This window comes from Crocodylus siamensis, chromosome 6 (genome assembly GCF_052110815.1).
Source record: "Crocodylus siamensis isolate JL-2025a chromosome 6, ASM5211081v1, whole genome shotgun sequence".
Lineage (NCBI taxonomy): Eukaryota > Metazoa > Chordata > Crocodylia > Crocodylidae > Crocodylus > Crocodylus siamensis.
Window position 1 is genome coordinate 6,062,837 of NC_143400.1, and position 22,451 is coordinate 6,085,287.

Here is a 22,451-nt window from a genome sequence, read left to right on the forward strand (position 1 = left end):
CCAGGCCAGCTCCGAGTGGCAGCTGCAGTTCGGGCTGGGCCGGAAGCCCTTGGGGTTGTGGGGTGGGGCCTGAAGGGGTCACGCTTGCCTCATGGGGGCCAGATCCAGTGTTCAAGAAGGAGGTTGGGAGCTTGTGACTTGGCTGGGACCCAGAGTCGCCCCCATGGAGCAAGGCAAGGACACCAGCACTGGCCCAGCTGCCGCGTCACTACTGCAATTTTATTATTGCGTCAATTTTAAAAATGAAAGGAGGCTGCGGGCGCGGAGCGACGAGAACACAAGACACTGGGAGGGGGGCAGGGTCAGGCGCCGCCCCCCGGCCCCCAATACAATAACCGAGGTCGGAGAAGTCAGAGAGGGGCCAGCTCTAGCGCAGAGAGAGGCAGGAGAATTGTTCTTAAAAATCAGACAGCACCCAAGAGAGCCGCGCCAGGCCCTTGCACCCGCACCCGCCAGGGGAGCCTGCCCCCACGCCGCCAGGCCGGGCCGGGCCCTGCAGCCCTACAAGTCCAGCTCCAAGTCCTCGAGCTCCTCCTCCAGCGCTTTCCGCCGCGCCAGCTTCTCCAGCTGCTCCCGGCTTGGCTGCTTGATCTCCCCAGAGTCCACACGCTGCTGCAGCTCCTCCACCTGCCGCAGCTTCTTCCGCAGGTTTTTGATCTTCTTCGTCTTCTCCGCCACGGCCGCTGAGGCCTCCCCGTCCCCAGGGACCTTGGCACTGCAGGCCAGTGGCTGTAGTGGGGCAGATGGCCCCTGGTCCCCAGTGCCACCCCCTGAGAGTGTGGTCTTCTCCAACCCCTGAATCAGTTCATCTGTGTCCTTCTCCCCTTTCTCCTGCTGCTGCTTCCTCTTCTCCTTGCGTTTCAGGTTCCTCTTGGCCGTCTTAGAGAGCCCGACCTCGCCGCTCTCGGCCCGTGGTGCCGGCCGCCCGGGCTGTGTGTTGGCCTCGGGGCTCAACCCAGGAGGCAGCTCGGGTTTGCTCTTGAAGAATTTCACATACTTGTTCTCGTACCTGTGCAGAATGAAACCCATCAATGCTCCACTTCCCTCCGCTGCTGCATGGCCCCAGCTTGACTGGGGCTGTGCCTGGAGGGTGGCTCTCAGTGCCCACACACCCGTGGTGGGCAGCAGCTGGCAGTGACAGCTATCACCAGCCAATTCCAGCCTGCTACTGGGAATGGTTCTGGGTGCTGGGGATCCTCCTGCTTGGCGAGTCCATGCAGATGGGGCAGTGCCAAGCACCAGCCCCAGGACCTGAGCCCTTTGGGGGATCCGGGCACAGCCAACCCCCACAGGCAGCTCTGCAGAGCTGAGCCCCCGTGAAACACAGCTCCAGCCCTGGGTGCTGGTGGTAACACGGGCACAGGCAAGGGGGACGACACCTGGAGCCCTGCCTATGGGCCGAAGTCACTGGAGCCCATGCAGACAAACCCAACACCTGTTTGGAACTAGGCTCAACCACAATCAGGGCCTGCGAGAGATGTGCCAGGTGCGGGGAGCAGAGCCGGGCTCTACTTACACGGGCACCTCCTCCTGCGGCACGTAGCCCTCCTTCACCCGCCGCTGCTTCCGCCAGGTGCCATCGGGGCGCTGCGTGGACGCGATGTACTTCCCTGCATGTCGGGACACGTGTTACTGAGGGGGGCCCAGCCTCAAGGCAGCTTATGGGAGCCCTGCAGCCCCCGAACCCCACCAGCCTGGGCAACTCCCTCTAACCAGTGCCCCCCCCAGCCCCAACTCCAGCCCCAGGTCAAAGTGCTGCTTCCCTGCAAGGGTTGGGGGGGGTCAGAGGGTCACGACCGCTGGCTGGGGGGTCACACATCACAGGGGGCCAAATCAAGGGGGGTCACAGGAGCAGGTTGGGGGAGGCCCACAGAAGCCAAAGGAAAGCCAGGCTGGGATGGGAGGCACGGGTCGGGGGGGGTCAGGCTGGGAGGGCCAATACGACCCATTCGAGGCAGGGGGGGCAAGGGCAAGGTTGGGGGTGGGGCCCGCACAGCGCGGGGGCGGGGCCAGGCGAAGGGGCGGGGCCCACCGCGCCCGGGGGCGGGGCCAGGCGGGCCGTACAGCGGTGGGGGCCGTGCGGCCCGGGAGGCGGGCGGGACCCGGAGGGGGGGTACCGCGCCTCCCGCACTCACCGGTTTCGTCCGTCACATAGGGAGTCGCCATCTTGGAAACGCGACCCACTTCCGGCCGCGCGGCCCCTCCCCGGAAGCGGCAGAAGTGGGCGGGGCGAAGGCGGAGATAGGCGGGGTGGCGGGCGGCCATTTTGTTTTTAAAGGGCTAGAGGGGTGTTCGGGGGTTTCCCGCGCCCGGGCCCTTTGCCTCCAGAGGGGTTCTGAGAATGCGCTGGGGTATAAGCGAGCTACCCCGCTCCGAACATCAGCCCCCCTACATAGCCTTGTGGGTCCCCATGGCAACCACGGGGCTCCCCAGAAAGCCCCAGGGGGGGCAAGGGTCAGGGGTCCCAGGCTGGCAGGGGCAGGCAGTGGGAGGCCACCGACGACCCCTGACCCCCAGGTCCTGGGGACCCGCCCTAAGGGGTCCCCATGGCAGCCCGGGGGCTCCCTAAGGAGTCCTGCCCCAGGTGGGGGGTCAAGGGTCAGGGGTCAATGGTTGCCTCCCAAACTCTGCCTCTGCCAGCCAGCAACCCCTGACCCTTGACCCCCCACCTGGGGCAGGACTCCTTAGGGAGCCCCCGGGCTGCCATGGGGACCCCTTAGGGCGGGTCCCCAGGACCTGGGGGTCAGGGGTCGTCGGTGGCCTCCCACTGCCTGCCCCTGCCAGCCTGGGACCCTTGACCCCACAGGCCCCTAGCTCCCATGGGGACACCCTAGGGCAGGAGTTGGCAAAATGTAACCCAGGGAACGGATGCAGCCTGCCAGGTTATTGTATCCAGCCTGTGGGGCCCCTAAAAAATTTAGAAAATTCGTATTTATCTGCCCCTGGCTGCCTGTCGTACGGCCCTTGGTGGCTTGCCAAAACTCAGTAGGCGGCACTCCACCCAAAATAATTGCCCGCCCCTGCCCTAGGGTGGGCATCAAGTGGCTCTGGGCAAGGTCTGGGCAGCCCTTGAGGCCAGGCTGGGGGCTTCCAGCCACCTCACCAGGTGGGGCAGGGCTTGACCCCAGGGCCAAGGCCATGGCCCCTACCCCAAAGCATGGCCCTGGCCAAGGCCCAGCAGCCTTCCCAGCTGCCGTGACTGCGAGTGCAGGCGGATGCTGCGCTCCCGCGGGCAGGCGCAGCCCTGCGGCAGCTGGGCAGGAAATGCTGAGTAGAGCCAGGCGCCGGGGGAAAAGGCTGTTTCCCCTGCCCTGGCGTGGAGCTATTGAGCTGCACTGCTCTCGCGGGGGCCGGCCTGCCCGGCCTCACTGGTGCCAGGGAACTAGCAGGGCCCTGACGAGCTGCCCAGACGCTAAGCACTCCCAGAGCAGCCAGGGCGGTCGTACGGCCCCCATCACCCCTCCAGCGCAGAGAAGCCGCGGCAGCTGATCCTTATCAGCCAAGACTTGAGGTTTACCAGGCAAGTGCCCGGTGGGCAGGGAACCCCGGAGCTGCGACCGCTGATGTGGGCAAGAGATGCCGGGGGGAAGCCCTTGTGGCCAGGGAGGTGCCGCACAGGGAAACCCTGTGCCCCTGGGGAGGTCAAGTGTCCTCCCTGCCCTTGTGCAGATGCCCTGGGGCAGATCCCTGTCATACAAGGGTTCCGTCGGGGGTAGGGCAGCCCCCCTGGTCAGTGGGATGCAGGCTGCCCTGGGCAGTGGCAGGTCCCTGCTGCAGCCCGAGGGAGCCAGAGCCCCCCCAGGGCTGCTTTAGCTTGTACCAAGGACAGCGCCAGGACAGGACAGGGGGCCAGCCCCATGTACAAGGGCAGTTCTGGGAACGGGCACCAGCCCCACGGCGGTTGCAGCCTCCTTCGGCCACGTCAGCATCAGGGGAAGTGCCGTGCGCCAGGGGAAGGCTCAGCCCTGCGGTCAACTCTAAAGGGCCGTGGTTAGTCTGGGCCCTGGAAGCAGCCAAAGAAAAAGTGGTCACTTGGGAGGGAAACCGAGGCTGTGGGTCTGTGTCTGTGGCAGGCCAGCCAGACGAGGCCAGCGCATGCTCTGCTTCGCAACTGCTGTGTTGGGCCTTGCAGCCCAGGCTAGGGTCTGGACTCGGGGATGCTACTCTGGGCTGCAGCAGGAGGGGCAGAGCCAAACCTCTGGCCTGCTCCCCCCAGCTCCTCCAGGAGCCTGGACCCACCCCCGGCTGGCATGCAGAACTCCTGGGTTCTTTGTCTGGTAGACACGGGGCTGCCCTGTATCGTGGCCCCTGTACCACCAGGAGCACAGGGAGGGTCTCCTGGAGTGGAAGCGTCTGGGTTGTCCCTTGGCTCTCCATGGTCCATGCATGGGCATGCATGTTTGTACACATGCACACGTGTGCAAGGAGTGGGCTGCCAAACCGGGCAGGGGCCCTGACCCCCTCTTCTCCAAGGATGCAGTGCCCCCTCCATGAGCCCAATGCTCCCAGTCCCCATTGGCTTTCCTGCCCCATCTCATTGGGCCCGCCACCCTGCCCTGGGCTGGGCATCCATGGCCCGGCACTGCCAGTCTGTGCTGGCACCATGCCCCGCTGTGGCTCTGATTGACCCCAGCTGGAACTCATGTCTGCCCCCTCCTGAGCAGCCAGACTGGACTGGGAGCTGAGCAGGTGGCACATGTACACGTGCATGCTATTACATGTGTATACATACATGCACACTTGCATGCACGCATACATGTATATACATGCACACATGTACAGATGCATGTCCACATGAGCATACATGTGCACACGTATACTCACATATACGTGTCTACCCCCACGCACGTTCGTACATGCACACACGCTACACTGACATGTACAAATATATTCTCACATGTACATGCACACATACACACATGCACACACGCATATGCACAAGCTCACACGAACTTGCACGCATGCACTTACATGTGCACACATGCACAACACACGAACGTGCACAAGAACACACACCAAAACATGCTTACATGTACATGCAGACATGGAGTCACATAGACATGGGTGCACACGCTCACATGCACAGGCACATGCTCACACATAGCTGTACACACACACTAGCAGGTACACGCACATGCACACACGCAGAGCTGTGCAGCCCCATGGCAGACGCCCACACGGTGCCTGGTGCCCAGGGAGCTGGGGCCTCCGCTCTGCAGCAGCCTTTGTTGCTTTGTGGCTTCCGGCTCCACGGGCACCTCCAGGGGCAGTGTGCCCGGCGGGGAGGGGGAGGGAGGCGGGCAGCCCCTCCCCCGCCACCCTTGCCAGAGGAGGCCTGGGCGGGTCCCTGCCTGCCTCTGGGAGGGGCTGCAGCTGTGGCTGCGGCACTTCGTTCGTTAGCTGCTGTGGAGAGGAGACGAGGCAGCACTCGCACCTCTCGCCCACGCAGCCCGTGCAGCTGCAGCCAGGGAAATTCCAGGCGCCAAGGCCGCCCCCAGGCCCTGCCGTGGGAGGGGGTACCACGGCCTCCGGGACCCGGTCTGGCTTCCCTGCCACCACATGGGCCTGGGGGAGATCGAGCTATGCCGTGGCCCCAGTGCTGGGGACACAGGTCACAGCCTGGCCCTTGGGTAGCACAAGACTGTCCGGTCTCAGTCCAGGTGCCAGCAGGGCCTGAGCCCCGACCCCTTCTCACAACTGCCCCTCCTGCCGTGGGGGCCACATGGGGGCAGGAGGGAAGGAGGCACCATAGGGCCCATGGCGTTCGCCACCCCCAGCTCTGCTCTCTTGCCGCCCGCGTGTGGAGCCGCCTTGGCCTGCCGGGGCCTGTGCAGGGGCCCAGCTGCGCCAGCCTGGCTCTGAGCTGCCAAGGTGTGCCAGCAGGCAGCGCCGGAGAACGCACACTCACATGGGCATGCACATGCAAATCCAGGCGTGGCACACACACTAATCCAGGTGTGGTGCACACACGCTCACACCACACGCTGATCCAGGCATGGCGCACAGAGGCATGCACACACTAATCCATGCGTGGCACACACATGCTCACATATGCATGTGCATGCTAATCCAGATGTGGCGTGCACAGGCTTACATATACACGCACATGCAGACCCAGGCGCGGTGCACATGCTCACACATGCATGCACATGCTGATCCAAGTGTGGTGCACATTTGCTCACAGAAGCATGCACACACTATAATTCATGTGTGGTGCACACATGCTCACCCAGGCATGCACACACTCACACTAGCACGCATCTGCTGATCCAGGCATGGCTCATACATGCTCACACTTGCATGCACACACCGAACCAGGAGTGGCGTACACAGCAGGCATGCACACGCTGATCCAGGTGTGGTGCACACACTCACGCTTGCATGCACACACAGACCCAAGTGTGGGGCATGCGCTCACACACGCAGACCCAGGCATGGCTCACACGCACTCACACAGGCATGCACATGCAGACCCAGGAACGGCTCACGCTCCCAAGTGCATGCACAGGCAGACACTCACACAGGCATGCACACACAGCCCCAGGTGTGGTGCACACGCTCACACACAGTGGCACACACGCAGACCCAGGGAGGCCCGTGCCCGGTAGGAGCCCCGGGGCCCCGCCGCAGCCCCCGGCAGGGGCACCTCCCCACGGCGAGCTCGGAGCCGCCGCACCCCCGGGCCGGGGCGGGAGCGGAGCCGCGATGTGATGTCAGGGGGCGGCCCCGGGCGGCAGCAGGCAGGGAGGGGAGGACGGATCTCCCGGCCCCGGGGAGCGGCGGCGGCGGCGGCCTCGGCTCGGCTCCAGGTGCGGCCCGGGGCGGGCGAGGGGAGCCGGGGCGGGGGGAAGAGGAAGGAGCCGCGCTGCGGAGCCCGAGCCCGGCCCCGGCCCCGGCCCCGGCCCCGGCCGGCGGGAGGCAGGGCTGGTGCCGCCGCCGGGATCGGGCCCGTCCCGCCGGGATCGGGGCCGCGGCGCCCAGGCCGGCACCTGCCGCGGGTCCCGGGGCCGGCTGCCGCCCGCCCCGGCCCCTGCACCCGGCCGGCCCCGAGGGGGATGCTCGGAGCGGGCTGCCCCGCCCCAGCGCCCGGGCCTCGCCCGCGCCGGCCCCTTCCCCGCCCCCGGGGACCCCGGCGGCCGGGTCCTGCCGCGCCCGCCCGCGAGCTGCCCCGCGCGCAGGGCGGCCGCTCCACCCACTAGGCCGCCTGCCCCTCGCTGCCAGGGGCGGCCCCAGATGATGCGCTGGGGCCGGAGGGGCCGGGGCAGCGGAGGGGGAATCCCGTGGTGCCTCCAGCTTGCCCCCCAGGGCCGGGCAGGGCCGGGCGGGCGCGGGGAGCTGCCCCGGGGGCACCCAGGCGCCCGCCTCGACAGCCCGGAGGGGCCAAGCGGCGCCAAGCAGGCTGCTAGAGCCGAGCCCGGCCCCTGGGGCACCATGCGGGAGGCCTGTGTGCTCCGCGGGGCGCCTCCGTGCCTCAGTTTCCCCAAGGCAGAGCGGTCCAGGGCAGTGTCCGGGAAGGGGGGACCTGCCCCGGGTGCCTGGCACGTTCTCCACTTTGCCTCCATATTTGCATAAGCAAATGCCCATGGCCCTGTCCAACCCAGCCTAGACCCTGGTGGCTGCTGGCATAGATACAGGGCTGGGGGCAAAGTTCGGGCCCCGCCCCGCGGCTGCAGCTGGGCCATGCCCAATCCCCAAGGGCCCGGCCCCCCCATGCCCGGCGTGTTGTTCTCCGGCACCGTCTGTTCTCTGGGCCGTGATTCAAGCAGCCCGGGTGCTGCCCGCCCACCCCTTCCTGCTGGGGGGGCCAAGCCTGTGGCGCCCGCACGTGAGGCCCTGGGGCCATGTGGAGCCCGAGGGGCCTGGCATGGCCCCACCCTGCACACGCGTGTGCACTCCGGCAGGCGCCTGTGGGAGCAGCGCATGTGCAGGGGGTTGGGGGTGGTGCAGGGGTCGGGGGAGGCCTCTGGGCTGGGCAGGGCAGGGGTGCAGCCTCTGGGCGAGGATGATTCACTTGTGTGTGTGTGATGCACCGTATCCTCCTGCGCAGGCCTCTGGGCGGGAGGAAGGGGGCTGCGGGTCAGGAGTGAGGGCCACCGATGGTGGGGGAGCAAGGGGCTGGCTGCATGGCTGTGGGGGGCAAGGGGCTGCAGGCCAGAAGTGAGGGGCACAGGTGGGGGGGAGCAGGGGGCTACAGGTTGACATGTTGGGGCACTGGCAGGGCAGGGGGCTTTGGGTTGGGTGTGAGGAGTGCCAGCAGGGCTGGGGGGGCTGGGGGTTGGGAGTGAAGGGCACTGACAGGGCTATGAGGGGCAGGGGGCTGCGGGTCGGGAATGAGGGACACTGGCAGGGCAGGGGGCTGCAGGTTAGGGTGAGGGGCACGGGGTGGGGGCATTGCCATGCACTGTGGGACTGGGAGGCGTCGGTGCCATTAGCGCCGCAGACGTGTTTCTTCCCCCCCCGCCACAAGAACACAGCACTTAGCGCTGAGAGCGCCTCGGCCCCCATTAGCCTGAATAAACGATGCACTAATGGGGGAGCCGAGGCCCGTGGCCGCCACACGTGCCAGCGGGGAGGGGCGTCATTGCTGTCTTGGCAGGGAAACTGAGGCAGGGGGAAGGACTCAGGAGTCCCCAGCATCCCACTTGAACCCCCTGGGCCCTGGAGCCGGGGGTAGACCCCAGGCATCTGGCCCCAAGCACCAGGCAGCCCTGGAGCCTCATGGCCCATGGCCAAAACCCCCTCCCCCCGCCCCACGCACACGCGTGTCCATGACTCAGACAACATGCCAGCCCCCCATTGGCACGCAGCGCCTGTCAGCAGTGCTGAAGCCCCCCCCCCCGCCTGCGGGGATAGAGCCCCGGCGCCAGCACTGCCCAGTGCCCACAGCTGTGTGTCTGCCTGAGCAGCCATGGGCTCGCGGTGCAGCAAGCCGTGCATTGGCATGGCTGGGGGGCGCCGGCCCAGCCCCTGCGGTACTCGGGGGTCCCCCGGGCACGGAGCCAGCTGGGAGGCAGGGGTAGCTGGCCTGGCTCCCGCGGGCAGAGGGAGTTGATTGGCTGGCAGAGCCCCCCTCCCGGGCCCAGGCTGGTCTCATGGGGGGTCCGGAGGGGAGGGTGCAGCTGGCGCCGTCTCTGGCGGCTCAGCCTGGAATGTGCCGGCTCAGCGGATCCCGGGGGGCACGGCTGGGGTCGCCTCCCCCCACCGCGCTCATGGCCCCCCCTTTGCTCCTGCAGCCTCAGCCCGCCGGTGCCCAGGCACCATGTCGGAGGGCAGGGACTGGGCCACGCTGAGCCCCAAGGAGTTTGCCCAGCTCCAGCAGTTCATCGACTGTGAGTACCGTGGCCCCAGGGGCTCACCCTGGGTTTGGGGGGGCAGGGCAGGGAGCCCCCCTGACAAAGGGCTCTTCCCTGGGGGGGAATGAGGGGCACAGTCTTGGCATCCCTGGGAGGGCATCAGCATTGGGTCTCGCTGGGGGGTGCCCCCCAACCCCTCACCCCCCCAGACAGCGGCAGGAAGGTCCAGGACGTGCTGCGGGAGCTCCATGGCGATGGCACCGTGGCCCAGCACCTGCAGGGAGATGTGAGTGTCTCCCCCCACCCTGCTCCTGCTCGTCCCCTGCCCCAGGGGCTGCAAACCCTGACCCCCTTTGCCCCCCCAGTGCATCGACTTCGAGGGCTTCAAGCTATTCCTACAGAGCTACCTGGACACCGAGGTGCTGTCGGATGATCTCTGCCGCCGCCTCTTCATGTCCTTCCAGACCACGGGCAGTGCCGCGGACTCCACGGGTGAGGTGCAGGCTGGGGAGAGCTCTCCCTGGCCTGGCAGGGGCTCGGACACATGGTAGGGCTGGGCGTGGGGCGCTGGCCAGGTGGGCTCAGCACCACCTCCGTCCCGCAGCCACCGGCCTGGTCTGCGTCAACGATGTCTCCTGCTACTTCTCGCTGCTGGAGGGCGGCCGGCCCGAGGACAAGCTGGAGTGTGAGTGGGGGCGGCGGGGAGGGTCCTCTGTGCCTGGGGGACCCCTAGGGGCAGGGAGCTGGGGGGAGCCCCCTGCAGAGGCTCACTGGGCTCTTTCTCCCCTCCCCCAGTTACCTTTAAGCTGTACGACAAGGACGGGAACGGCCTGCTGGACAGCTCGGTGAGTAGTGGGGGCAGCCCCTGACCCCTGACCTCTCACCGCTGACCCCCAGTCCCCTTTGGAGGGGGGAGGGTCCCAGCCGGTGCTGACCATGGGCCCTCGCAGGAGGTCGACCGGATCATCACCCAGATGATGCGCGTGGCCGAGTACCTGGACTGGGATGTCACGGAACTGAAGCCGGTGAGCCCTGGGTGGGCGACAAGGGGGTGGCAGGGCAGGGACTGCACGGAGCCCCCCCTGAGCTCTGCCCTCCCCCCCAGATCCTGCAGGAGATGATGAAAGAGATCGACTACGACGGCAGCGGGACAGTGTCTCTGGCCGAGTGGTTGCGTGGGGGTGTCACCACCATCCCCCTCCTTGTGCTGTTGGGCCTCGAGGTGGTGAGTGCCATGTGGGGGGGGGGGTGGCATGATCCTGGGGGGGGCATGGCCAAGCAGCCCCCCTCAGGCTCCAGGGGCAGAAATCAGGAGATGGGGTGCAGAGCAGGCAGGGCTCCACTCTGCTCTGCCCCCCCATGTTAGGGGTCTCCCCCTACCCTGGCACCCCCTAACCCCTGCCCCTTGCCCTCCCCAGAACATGAAGGATGATGGGCAGCACATGTGGCGCCTAAAGCACTTCAACCGGCCGGTCTACTGCAATGTGTGCGAGGCACTGCTACTCGGGCTGCGGAAGCAGGGGCTCTGCTGCACCTGTGAGTCCGCGGTGCGGCCTGGCGGGGAGGGCAGCCCCCGCCGCACAGCTCCAATGGCACGGGGGGTCTGCCAAGGGCAGAGCAGAGGGCGGGGCTGGAGGGCGCCAAAGCCCTGCCCTCCCATGACGTGCGTGTCGCCCCCTGCTGCCCGCAGTCTGCAAGTACACAGTGCACGAGCGCTGCGCCCGCCGCGCCCCGCCCAACTGCATCAGCACCTACGCCAAGTCCCGCCGCGAGGCCAGCGTGAGTCTGGGCAGCCCCTCCAGCACGGGGCAGGGGACTGGGAGGGACTGGGAGAGCTCTCCCAGAGCTGGGGTGTGATCCCAGGCATCTGGCTCACGCCCCCAGGTGCAGCTACACGTGTGGGTGAAGGGCGGCTGTGAGGCCAGCAAGTGCGACCGGTGCCAAAAGAAGATCAAGAGCTTCCAGAGCCTGACGGGGCTGCACTGCGTCTGGTGCCACCTCAAGGTGCGGGGGCTGGACTGGGCCAGGGGGCGGGGGGCGGGGGCAGTTCTGAACACACTGCCTCTGCAGGTGCATGAGGAGTGCGCATCCAACCTGCCCCAGGCCTGCGACTGCGGGGCCCTGCGTGACCATGTGCTGCCCCCAGCGGCCATCTACCCTGGCGTCCTGGTGAGTGCGGGCACACCTCCCTGGGCAGGGCAGGGGGGCTCCGCAGACCGGGCACATCCCAGGGATGCAGGGGGTGGGAACCCCAAGCCGGCCGTGGAATTTGCCCCGGGGTCTCCTGGGATCCAGCCCCCAGATGTTCCCGCATACATGAATGACTGGGGCTCTGTCCCTGCAGGAGCGACAAAACAGCCAGAAGAGTGGCGGGGGGACACCTATGGAGGAGGGGGTGCCCCCCATCACCCCCCCCGAGGGGCAGGCGCTGCGGGTGAGTGCATCAGGGGGCAGAGCCAGCATCTGCAGGTGCCTTGGGGTGGTGGTGATTCCAGGGAGTGTGGACATGGGGTGGGGGTGGCTCCATCTGATGTCAGGCCTGGCCCACAGGAAAGCACGCACTTGCACGTGCACACTCATCCTTTGCACATACATGAGCACGTACAGGTGGGTCCATGGCACTGAGGAGGGTAGGGGTGTGGGCTCCCCCTCATGACTCCCCTCCCTGCCCTGCAGGTCCTGCCAGTGCCCGACACCCACCCACTCCTGGTCTTCGTTAACCCCAAGAGTGGTGGGAAACAAGGCGAGAGGTAAGGGGCAAGGGGCTGTGGGGCCTTGGACTCCTGGGTTCCTGGCTGGGAGTCCTAGGTGGTGGGTCCGTGGGAGGGGGAAAACGGGGGAGTGTTGGAAACCAGGACATTTGCCTCTTGACACTCCCCACCCGCTTGACCTGCCCCCGTCTCCTGTCCCAGGGTGCTGCGCAAGTTCCAGTATCTGCTCAACCCGCGGCAGGTCTACAACCTCCTGAAGGGTGGCCCGGCCCCCGGGTGAGTGCAGCCCCCCAGGCACAGCCCAAGGGGCAGAAGGGAACTGGCGGCCTGACACTGGGATAGATGGGGGCTGCGGGTCCAGGGTGAGGGGCACTGGCAGAGCTGTGGGTCAGGAGTGAAAGGCATCAGCCAAACTGGGGGGTAGCCCCCAGCTCCTGCAGGCCCCACCCTGGCCCTGACTGGCACCCGCTTGCTGCAGGCTGAACTTCTTCCGGGATGTGCCCGATTTCCGGATCCTGGTGTGTGGCGGTGATGGCACCGTGGGATGGATCCTGGATGCCATCGGTGGGCATGCAGTGGCGGGAGTGGGAGGTTGCCAGGTTGTCATGGGGGGGGTGGCAGCCCCCAGAGCACATGCCGAGGGCTGTGGTGGGTAGGAGGGGTGGGACAGGCTGTGTGTGTGTCTGCGTGCGTGCATCCCGGACGCCTGGGCTCCAGTGGCGGTGGTGTCCATGTGTCCCGGACACCTGGGTCCCATGGCGAGTCTGCATGTGTGTGTGCAGTCATGTACGTCCTGGACTCATGGGTTGCGTGAGTGTGCATCCATGTGTCTCGGATGCCCAGTTCCTGTCCCTGGGCCCAGTCTCAGGCCTTTACAGGGTCTGTGCTGCCCCCTGGTGGCAGTGGGTAGCGTTGCGCCCTGCAGTGAGCCTGGCCAGCCGGGGTGCAGGGCAGGGACGGATAGAGTCCTGGCCCTGCTGGCACTGACTCCCCCACCACAATGACTCCCTGCTTTGCAGACAAGGCCAACCTGCCGCGCCGGCCGCCCGTGGCCGTGCTTCCACTGGGCACTGGCAATGACCTGGCACGGTGCCTGCGCTGGGGAGGAGGTGAGTGACCCCAGGCCCATGGGGCCCTCGGATCTGGGCTGTGCCCCACCCCTGCAGCCCAGCAGCCCAGTGTGCTCCAGACACTTTGCATTGCACATGCATGTGCAAATCCAGCAAGCTTTGTTTCCTTTCCACGGCCCCTGGGGTCAAAGCCTGTGGCCAACCCCACTGGACCCCCAGCCTCCTGGGCTGAGGCAGTCTGGCAGGGCCCCGAGATCCCACTGCCCCCCCAGGCTATGACGGGGAGAGTCTGCTGAGGGTGCTGCGGGATGTGGAGAGCAGCAGCGTGGTGCAGATGGACCGCTGGCTGGTGCAGGTGACACCTGACAACCCGGCTGAGAAGGGCGACCCGGTGCCCTACGAGATCATCAACAACTACTTCTCCATCGGCGTGGTATGGGGAGGGGGGTGGGCGGGGGGGCTGGGCACAGGGCCGGTCCCAGCCCCCCCAGCCCTGACGTTGCCTTGTCTCCAGGACGCCTCCATCGCCCACCGCTTCCACGTCATGCGGGAGAAGTACCCCGAGAAGTTCAACAGCAGGTGGGCATGGGGGGCGGGGGGAGGCGGCTGGGACTCCTGCACCCCTCCAGATTTAACCCCCCACCCCCGGCAGGATGAAGAACAAACTCTGGTACTTTGAGTTCGCCACATCCGAGACCATCTTTGCCACCTGTAAGAAGCTGAAGGAGTGTCTGAGCATTGAGGTGAGGGCATCTTGCACCTGCCCCCCACCCCCTGATGGGGCAGGGCCATCTGGGAGCTGCCCCAGACGAGCTGGCCCCAGGACTGGGGTGGGGTCCGTCCCTGCCCCCCCACTCACGCTGCCCCCCTCCCCCTCAGTGCTGCGGGACCCCCCTGGAACTGAGCAGCGCGCTGTCGGGGATCGCCGTGCTCAACATTCCCAGCATGCACGGCGGCTCCAACCTCTGGGGTGAGACCAAGAAGCCGCTGGGCGAAGCGCGGCACCCACCCAGCGCGGCACAGCCCCAGGCCGTCACTGACCCCGAGGCCCTCAAGACCTGTGTGCAAGGTGGGGCAGGGCAGGGGGCGGGGCCCCTGACAGGCGGGGCTTGGAGGTGGGTGTGGTCGAAGGGCAGGGCCTCTAGTAGGGGTGGGGCCTGGGTGGGCATGACTGCAGGGTGGGGCCTCTGGCAGGGGGCTTGGATGAGAGTGGTTGCAGGGTGGGGGTTCTGGCAGGGGTGGGGCTGCAGGGGCGGGGCCCATGGCAGGGGTAGAACTCAGGTGGGTGGGGCCTCCAGGAGCAGGGCACATGGCCAAGTAGCCCTGCCTGGGGCAGTCCCATCTTGTGGGTGGGGCTCTGCTAGCCCCTCCTCCTCCTCCTTAAAAGGTAAAGTAGCCTGTTGCGGGGGCAGGTGTAGTTGGCAGGAGGCAGGTTGGGGGGGCCTGGGCAAAGGCAGTGGGTGATGCCCCCCCAGCCGCATTCTGCGTAGCACTGAGCCTCCCCTCCCTGCCTCACAGACCTGAGCGACAAGCGGCTGGAGGTGGTGGGGCTGGAGGGTGCCTTGGAGATGGGGCAGATCTACACGGGTCTGAAGAGCGCCGGCGCCCGCCTGGCGAAGTGCTCCGAGATCACGCTGCGGTGAGCCGGGGAGGGGGGCAAGGCTGGGGCTGGCACTGGAGGGGGGGAGGGGTTGCTGCCACTGCTTGACCTGGCGTCTCCACAGGACGCTGAAGCCACTGCCCATGCAGATCGACGGGGAGCCCTGGATGCAGCCGCCCTGCACGGTAGGTGCCCCCTTGTGGGGGTGCATCTCCCTCCCGGGTGGGGCTGTGAGTCATGTCCTCCCCCAGGCCCACTACCAACGTGGCTTATGGCCCTTGCAGATCCGGATCACGCACAAGAACCAGACGCCGATGCTCATGGCCCCCCCGCTGCGCTCCTCCAGCTTCTTCGGCCTCAAGAAGGGCCCCCCTGAGCCCTGAGGGGAACCCCCCCTTGCAGCTCAACACCCTGGGGACCCCGCTTCCATCTGCTGCGTTGCCTGGGGGTCTTTGCACTCTGGGGCCCAGCCCAGCTGCTCATATCAGCCTCGAGGGGGGACACCTGACAGGTCCCCTGGGCCTCCCCTGCTTGCTGGATACACAATCTCATGGTGGCATTGTTCCCCCGGCCAGGGAAGAGGGCATCCTGGCCTGTGATGCCCCTGGGTTAGGGGATGTGGGATGTGGGGCAGGGCCCCCTGATCCCCCTGACCCGACCCAGCTCCCTGTCCCGGCTGCTGGCTCCCAGGGCCCCCCCGCCCTAGCATCGCCCTATTTATTGCACCACCCCCCATCCTCCAAGTGCCTCATCCAGTAATAAAAGTTGCATTGGTTTGGTTCTCATGGTCTCTGGCTTGATGGGGGGTAGACAGGGCAGGAGCGGGGGCCCCCTGGGGTTGGGCCGGACGCCTCGGTTCCAGGCTCGGCTCTGGGAGGGGAGTGCAGGACTGGCTGCCAGGGTCATGCCCGCACAGGGTGCCCAGACACCTGGGTTCTCACTTCTCTAGGCACGTAACCCCCTCCCCTATGGGAGCCTACACATGGGGGTTCCCGGAGGGTGTGGGCAGGGCAAGGGCCTCCCTGACCCTGTCTTTCCCCCCAGACAGAGTCAAACGGAGGCAGGTGGAGTCTGAGCATTTAATAGCTGGGACCAAAAGGGTGTTGGGGGGACACAGAGGAAAAGCGGCAATGGGAGAGCTGGTGCCAGGCATCCTGGGGGGGTCCCGTCCCCCCCCACCTGGTGGCAGGTCCCAGGGCTGCCGCTGGCTCTAGACAACATTGCCACTGAGCAGAGGGCTGCTCTCACTGTGGGGTCCAGTGCCCAGGGCCCGGCGCAGCAGCAGGCGCAGGGCAGCGCGGTCAGGCAGGCACGGCCGGGCGCCAGGGCCGGACTGCACGTTGCGCCTGGGGCAAAAGGAGGCTGTGTTAGCATCCCCCTGCCACAGCCGGGAGAGGAGGGGGCAGGGAGGGTTAGGCTCACCTGTAGGCAAGGCCCACGGCGCCCAGGGCCACAGCCACCAGCACCAGCCCCACAAGCAATGTGACCCGGGTCCCGGCAGTGTCTACACCTCCAACAGTGACACGGGTGCTGGCCATGGCCAGGCCACTGGGGTTGGCGAGCGAGACGTTGAGACAGTACTGGCCGGACTGGTTGAAGGCCTGGTGCAGCACCAGCTGGCAGGCGGGGGCAGGTGGCACCGGGCTGCACACGGTCTGCTGCGGCGCCAGGCAGGCCGCGTCCATCACCACTGTGCACACCTCATCGGGCAGGCTGCAAGCACAGGGGAAGCATCAGGGGGGCATCAGGGAGGGGTGTGGGGTTACCCCTCAGCGCTAGCCCCGGCCCTACCTGCCCTGGCATGTCACAGTGAGCTCCACTGCACTCTCACCGGCTGCTGGCACCACCTGGACGATCTCCACGCTCTCAATGCCCTCTGCAAGGGGATGGGGTCAGCCTCTGCCAGGGACACCCCTACCCCCAATCCTGACTACCACGGCAACCCAGGGAAAGCAGGCAGTGGGATCTGGGGGTGTCCCAGCAGAAGGGGATGGGGTGCCCCCGCTGCCCCCCACGCCTTCCCTGCAGTGCCAGGACTCACGGACGATGTCGAGCTGGGTGGAGAAGGTGCCGTAGCGGTAGAGGACACAGCCGTTGGGCGGTGCCTGCCTCTTGGCTAGCACCAGGGCGGGGGCAGCACTGGGGACTGCAGTGCTGGCAGTCACCTCTATGGAGCAAACAGAGAGAGAAGGGGAGACCTGCCAGGCCCCACAGGCAGGGGGACCTTGGGGCACCAGAGCTCCCGGGGGATGGAGTTTGGAGCCAACGTGGATGCATTTGGGGCCCCAGGGGAGCTCCCGCCCTCACCTGCCACCTACCTGCTGTCCCGGAGCTGGTGCTGGCCACGCTGGCAGGGAGGCTGGGCCCAGCAGAGCCTGTGGTGGGAGGCTGGTCTGCAGCAGGGGAGGTGGAAGCTGGGAGCGGAGGGTCCACGGATGCCACGGATGTGCTGGGTACTGCTGAAGCCGTGGCGGCTGCAGGGAGCACGGTCCCGGTGTCAGGGTCAGACGGCTCTGCCGTGCCCAGTGGCTCCGTGGCCAGCTCCTCGGATGCTGGGGACGCCGTGGCCGGGTCGCCAGATGCTGGGGACGCCGTGGCCGGGTCGCCAGATGCTGGGGACGCCGTGGCCAGGGACCCTGTGGCCCCGGATGCTGGGGACCCTGTGGCCACAGCCATGGGTGCTGTGGGCAGAGAGAAGCAAAGCTAGAGTGAGGCTGGGCTGGCACCAGGGCTCTGCACCTCCTCCCTGGGGACGCCCCCCTGGACTTACCACTGCTTGGTGGCTGTGCCGTGGCCTGCCCGGAGCTCCCACCAGTTGCCATCGTGGCTGCTGCTGTGGCACCAGTGGGCTGCGCCGGGGGGCCCGTGGCTGTGGCTGGGGCTGGGGAGGTGCCCCCGCAGGCCAGGGGGATGGCAGCCTGCAGCACGACACGGGGGGCGAAGGAGCCGGTCGCCAGGTAGGTATGGGTGACGCGGGCAGCGCGGGAGATGAGGGTCCCACTGCCATCCCCGAAGTCCCAGGAGCAGGCGACATCAGCACCCGCCAGGTACCCACTGGGGTCATGCAGCTGGACCGTGAAGGACACGGCCCGGTTCCTCACAAAGCGCTCGGCCGCCCCTAGCTCTGCACCCACCACGGCCATCGTCTCCACTTGTGCCACATCCACCGAGAACGGCACCTGGTCTGGGGGCAGGGGGTGGGGTCAGCATGGCGCCAGGACCTGCCCCTGCCCTGGCCCTCTGGCTCCCTGCAGCTCAGTCCCTGGCCAGGGTGGACCATGAGCCTCCCCCCCATCCGCCCTGCTTGGGGTGCCCCCCAGCCTCTCCCCACCCGTGCTGGGTCTCACCGGTGATGCTGAACTGGGAGGCGGTGCTGCCCAGGGGCACAAACTTGCGGGGCCCACGGTAGTGATAGACTTCCACAGCCATGGAGTAGGAACCCAGTGGGACACCGGCCGTGTCCACTGTCAGCTGGGACGAGGGGCCGTCCACCACCTGCCAGTACTGCCCTGCAGGCACACACGTCAGGCCCAGCTCTCAGAGCAGTGCAGTCCAGTGATCAGAGCGGGGCCTGGGAGCCTGGGCACCTGGGTTTTCTCCCAGTGCAGCAGGGGGTAGATTAGGGAGCCCAGATGCCTGGGTCCTCTCCCAGCTCTGGGAGGATTGTGGGGGCTGGTGGGTGAGAGCAGGGAGGGGAGTGGGGTCTACAGCATAAGAGCAGAGCAGCTGGGAGCCTGGTTCTCTCCCCACTCCCAGGAGCAGAATGGGGGCCAGTGGGTAGCCTGGACACCAGAGTCCTCTCCCAGCTCTTCTAGGGGTACCTTCCCTGCACTTTAGCCTCCCCAACCCCGTCCTCCTCCAGGGTGCAGGTGGGACCACAGCTGGGTCTAAGCCTGACAAGGCCTGGGCCAAGGGGACAGCTGGCAGCCCCGTGAGGCCGGGAGTGCCCAGGGGACTCACCCCAGGCCCACCAGACGTAGACAAACTTGCTGCGGCCGCCCCAGGCACTGCGGGGAAAGGGCTGCCCGTCGGGGAAGGTGCCAGCCGAGCCCTCAGGCAGCATCTCCGGGAACACGGTGTCGCCCTGGTGCACCCAGGTCCCTGCCAGAGCGGGGAGGGGTTAGTGCCACACAGCGGGGGGGACTGACCCATGCCCCGGGACCGGGCACCAGGCAGCAGCCGGTCTGGGATGGGTGCCAAGCAGGGGCTCTCCCTCACCATTAACGGTGCAGTTGCGGCTCCACACGACACGGCCATCAGGTAGCACCGTCTGGTTGCTGGGGAAGCGCAGGGCGATGGTGAATGTGGCCTTGGCGCCCGTCATGGTGGGGGCATCGTTGGTGACCTCAAAGCTCACGTCACCACCTGCGGGCAGAGGGCCAGGCCCGGGGGGCACTTGGGGGGTTGCCCCCTCCCATTACCCCCGCCCCAGGCCAGCTCCATGCTGCACCCTCCACCCACAGCCCATGACCCACAGCCCCAGCTCCCCCAGAGCTCCCGATTCCCGACCTGCAGCTGCCCCCGCCCTGGGTCCCCCCACCCCCTCTCCTTGCCCCTGGGGCTCAGCCCAGGTCGGGCTTGGCAGGTCCCACCCCAGGACTCACCTCTCCAGCAGTCCCGCTGCCGGGCGTCCCCCCTCGGCCCCCGGGGGTAGAGCTGGCTGTTCCAGGACCTGTAGCCTGGGAGCTGGCGGCTGCCCCGGTCGCTGCCTCGGTTCCTACTGCCGGGCCCTGGAGAGATGCAGAGTGGGTGGGGGGCAGCTAAGCAGGTGGGGGCAGCAGGCAGGGGCAGGAGCCCCCGCCATCACCAGAGGCAGCTCTGACCCCCAGAGGCAGGAGCACGGAGCCAGGATGCCTGGGTTCTTCATTCATGGGAGTCAAGTGGGTAGAAACCCACAGGCAACGGGGGGCTGGGGCTGCTGTCCCCAGCCATGGGTCCGGCTGCCACGTGGGGCCAGGACCCCACCCCTTGGCAGCTCCCCCAGCTCCAGCCTGAGGGGAGACCCCAAGGCATCTGCATCACATCCCCCCCCATCTTGTCTCTCCCATGGCCCCCGGCCCAGTGGGCACGTTGGGGAGCATGTGATGGGGGAGGAGGGGGGGCACCAGGCAAAGCCCCATCACATGGCTCCAGATCCTGCCCAAGCCCTTTCATGTGACTCTCAGCTGAGCCGGTGCCGACTCCTACCCCAGACCACAATGGGGGGGTGGGGGGCGGTCCTGGCCCATTATCCGGAGGGGGCTGGAAGCAAGGATACCGGTTCTCCCTTCAGCCTCCCACACTGCTGACCCCCAGGTGACCCCCCCATATTCCCATTGTCCTGTCGTGCCTCAGTTTCCCCATCTACGTCGGGGCCCAGCAGCGAAGGCCCTGGGGGTATTAGGAAAGGGGGCAAGTCCCTGGCTCTACCCCTGCCAGACATCGGGCCCAGCTGTGCCCCCCTCACACAGGTGAGAACTGGGGGGGGCTGCCTGGGGGGTCCAGGAGGAACCTGGAGGAGAGAAGTCCCCCAAGGGCAGCTTGGCCTGGGGCAGGGGCTATAGCACTGACAGGGTGGCCAGCTCCCCTCCCTCCTCCCCCCGCGGGCAGCAGCCCCTGGGAGCAGGGCCACCCCGAGCTCTTAGCAGGGACATGCACAGGCATGCACGCTGTCCGCCCTCCCCCCGCGTCACCCACTTGGTCTCAGCGCTGGGCCCCTGCAGGGATTAGCGGGGCCTGGAATCTGGCGCCCACGTGGCTCGGCTTTGGGGGGGACCCCGTTAATCCACCTGCCCCAGTCCCGAGGGGGCTGAGGCTGGGTCTAGCCATTGTGGGGGGCACTAGGAGGCGGCACCGTCCTGGGCACCCCCAGGTCTGTCTGTCCCTCCATCCTATGCAACTCCCTGCCCCATTGCAGACCCTGCAGAGATCCCCCCAGCACACACAGAGCCTGGGCAGGGCAGGGAGGTGGGGCTTTCCCCCATCGCAGCCCTGGTGCCCAGGGGTCCGGAGCAAGGTGCGGAGGGGCCAGACAGAACCCCCCACCCCCAGCTCCCCAGGGAGCCGCGGGGCCTGGACCCCACTCACCACGCTGAGCTGTGGCTGCCCCCAGGAGGGCCCAGACTGCCAGGAAGCACCCGCTCGTCCACATCCTGGCCAGACCCTCGTGCCCACGGCAGACCCTCGTCACAGAGGCGAAGCCTGCCCGTCTCCCCAGCTAAGAAGGGACCCTGATTTGCATAGCCCCGCCCCTCCACGGGCATCACCTTCCAGATGCCCCCAAATGGGGGGGTGAGGTTGAGTCACAAGTTTGGGTTGCCAGGACAATGGGGGTTTTCCCTCCCACGCAGAAGCAGGAATTTGAGCGGGGGGCCTGGCGCTTCCTCTCCTCGTGAGCAGGAGTGACAGTCTCAGGGGCACCCGGGCACCAGCTGACACTTCACCCCGGCCGCCTCCCTGATCCAGACCACGAGGGACAGAGGTGCCCACTAGCCCGTCCCTGCTCAGCTCCTCAGCTGGAGACACGGGGCCCCGAGCAATGGCTGCTCCAGAAGCTGTTGGTGCCGGAGCCGTGGCTGGCTCAGACCGACGACTGTATCTTCAGCGCACACGTCCATCCTGGGTCCTGGGCCCAGGTGCCCCCATGGCGCGGCTGGGCTGTGCCTGCACTGGCACGGGGTCGTGGGCTGCACCTGGGCGGAGGTGGGGGTTCCCCAACCAGAGCACCTGCCTTGAAGTCCGGCCCAGGGAGCCAGAGACTGATGCAAGCCTGGGGTGAAAGGGATGGGACTGGTTACATCCCTGGGGACCTGGGTCAGGGGGACTGGACTGGACTGGACTGGACTGCGGGGGGTAACACTGCTGCTTGGGCAGGGGGGATTCTGGGTGCAGAGCTGGCACCAGGCAGAGACACCTTGTTGCAGGGATGACGCCGGCCCAGGTGCTGGCAGGAAGCGGCAGCCGGTTGGCAGCTGCTTCGCCACCTCGGCCAGGCCCCCGCATGTCTGCACGCACACATACACGTACCCACACACACGCACATAGGCACACACGTGCCCACGCACAGACACACACGCACACTGACAGCACATCCCAATTCCAGCTCTGGCGTAAAGGCCCCAGCCCCGTTCTGGGGCCACCTGAGCTCTTGGCCCAGTGCTGGGACGGGGTTGGGGGCCTCACTCCTAAGCCCGGATACTTGATGGGGTGGATCCCTCGAAGGGCAGGGGCCGGGCAGGGGGCTGCTCCGCGATGCCCGACCCACCTGGAGCCAAGCCTCGGCCAGGTCCCCGCCCAGGCGGTTTCCGCGCTCCCTTGCCCCCGCGCTGCACGTCCAGCTGGTCCGCGCCCGCGAGCCCAAGAGGGGCCACATGGAGCAGGGGCCCCGGGGTCTCCCTCTGCCAGGACAGCAGGACCTAGTGGCTGGAGCAGAGGCCTGGGACTCGTCCTGTGACGGTGGCCTCAGTCTTTCCAACTTGCAATGAGTCTGTTGGCCTGGCCTAACCCGGGGCACTGGTGGTCTGAGTCCCGGACCCAGCTCCAGGCTCTGCAGGGGTGTCGGGGAGACCCCTCCCCATAATACACCCCAGAAGGCGGCGGGGGGAACCTGACCGTCCCGGGACACCCGGAGGGCAGACGCTGGGAGCCGGGTTCATCCGGGAGCGCCTGGCCCTTTAAGGGCTCTCCCGCGTCGCTCCTAGCATCAGCGGCCGCGCCAGCCAATGGAGCGGCGGGGTGGGCGGGGCGAGCGGAGCGCCAGCCAATGCTGCGGCGGCGAGGGCGGGGCCGGCGGAACGCG

At 67.3% G+C, this 22,451-nt stretch overlaps 3 protein-coding genes across 3 annotated transcripts; 1 reads left to right on the forward strand and 2 right to left on the reverse strand.

Annotated features, from left to right (window-relative positions):
* Window positions 1–200: 200 nt before the first annotated feature.
* Window positions 201–2,439, reverse strand: PYM1 (PYM1 exon junction complex associated factor). The gene is made up of 3 exons (XM_090054518.1): window positions 2,136–2,439; window positions 1,517–1,610; window positions 201–1,009 (listed from the first exon to the last, which is right to left on the reverse strand). Exons 1-3 carry the CDS (start codon window positions 2,263–2,265, stop codon window positions 502–504), a joined length of 732 nt encoding a protein of 243 aa, XP_089910644.1. The 5' UTR covers window positions 2,266–2,439; the 3' UTR covers window positions 201–501.
* A 4,311-nt stretch (window positions 2,440–6,750) lies between these two features.
* Window positions 6,751–15,455, forward strand: DGKA (diacylglycerol kinase alpha). The gene is made up of 24 exons (XM_090054508.1): window positions 6,751–6,809; window positions 9,234–9,329; window positions 9,503–9,579; window positions 9,659–9,785; window positions 9,898–9,978; window positions 10,089–10,138; window positions 10,244–10,318; window positions 10,399–10,518; window positions 10,712–10,829; window positions 10,984–11,072; window positions 11,178–11,297; window positions 11,364–11,462; window positions 11,638–11,727; window positions 11,970–12,043; window positions 12,206–12,280; window positions 12,483–12,568; window positions 13,024–13,113; window positions 13,347–13,507; window positions 13,589–13,653; window positions 13,727–13,817; window positions 13,954–14,143; window positions 14,593–14,713; window positions 14,799–14,859; window positions 14,959–15,455. The coding sequence occupies exons 2-24, from the start codon at window positions 9,260–9,262 to the stop codon at window positions 15,055–15,057; spliced, it is 2,229 nt and encodes a 742-aa protein (XP_089910634.1). The 5' UTR covers window positions 6,751–6,809; window positions 9,234–9,259; the 3' UTR covers window positions 15,058–15,455.
* Window positions 15,456–15,745: 290 nt separating this feature from the next.
* Window positions 15,746–20,891, reverse strand: PMEL (premelanosome protein). Its single transcript, XM_090054503.1, has 11 exons — window positions 20,741–20,891; window positions 19,279–19,404; window positions 18,893–19,039; window positions 18,635–18,775; window positions 18,022–18,183; window positions 17,445–17,858; window positions 16,993–17,355; window positions 16,716–16,841; window positions 16,466–16,550; window positions 16,097–16,387; window positions 15,746–16,020 (listed from the first exon to the last, which is right to left on the reverse strand). The coding sequence occupies exons 1-11, from the start codon at window positions 20,802–20,804 to the stop codon at window positions 15,885–15,887; spliced, it is 2,055 nt and encodes a 684-aa protein (XP_089910629.1). The 5' UTR covers window positions 20,805–20,891; the 3' UTR covers window positions 15,746–15,884.
* Window positions 20,892–22,451: the final 1,560 nt, after the last annotated feature.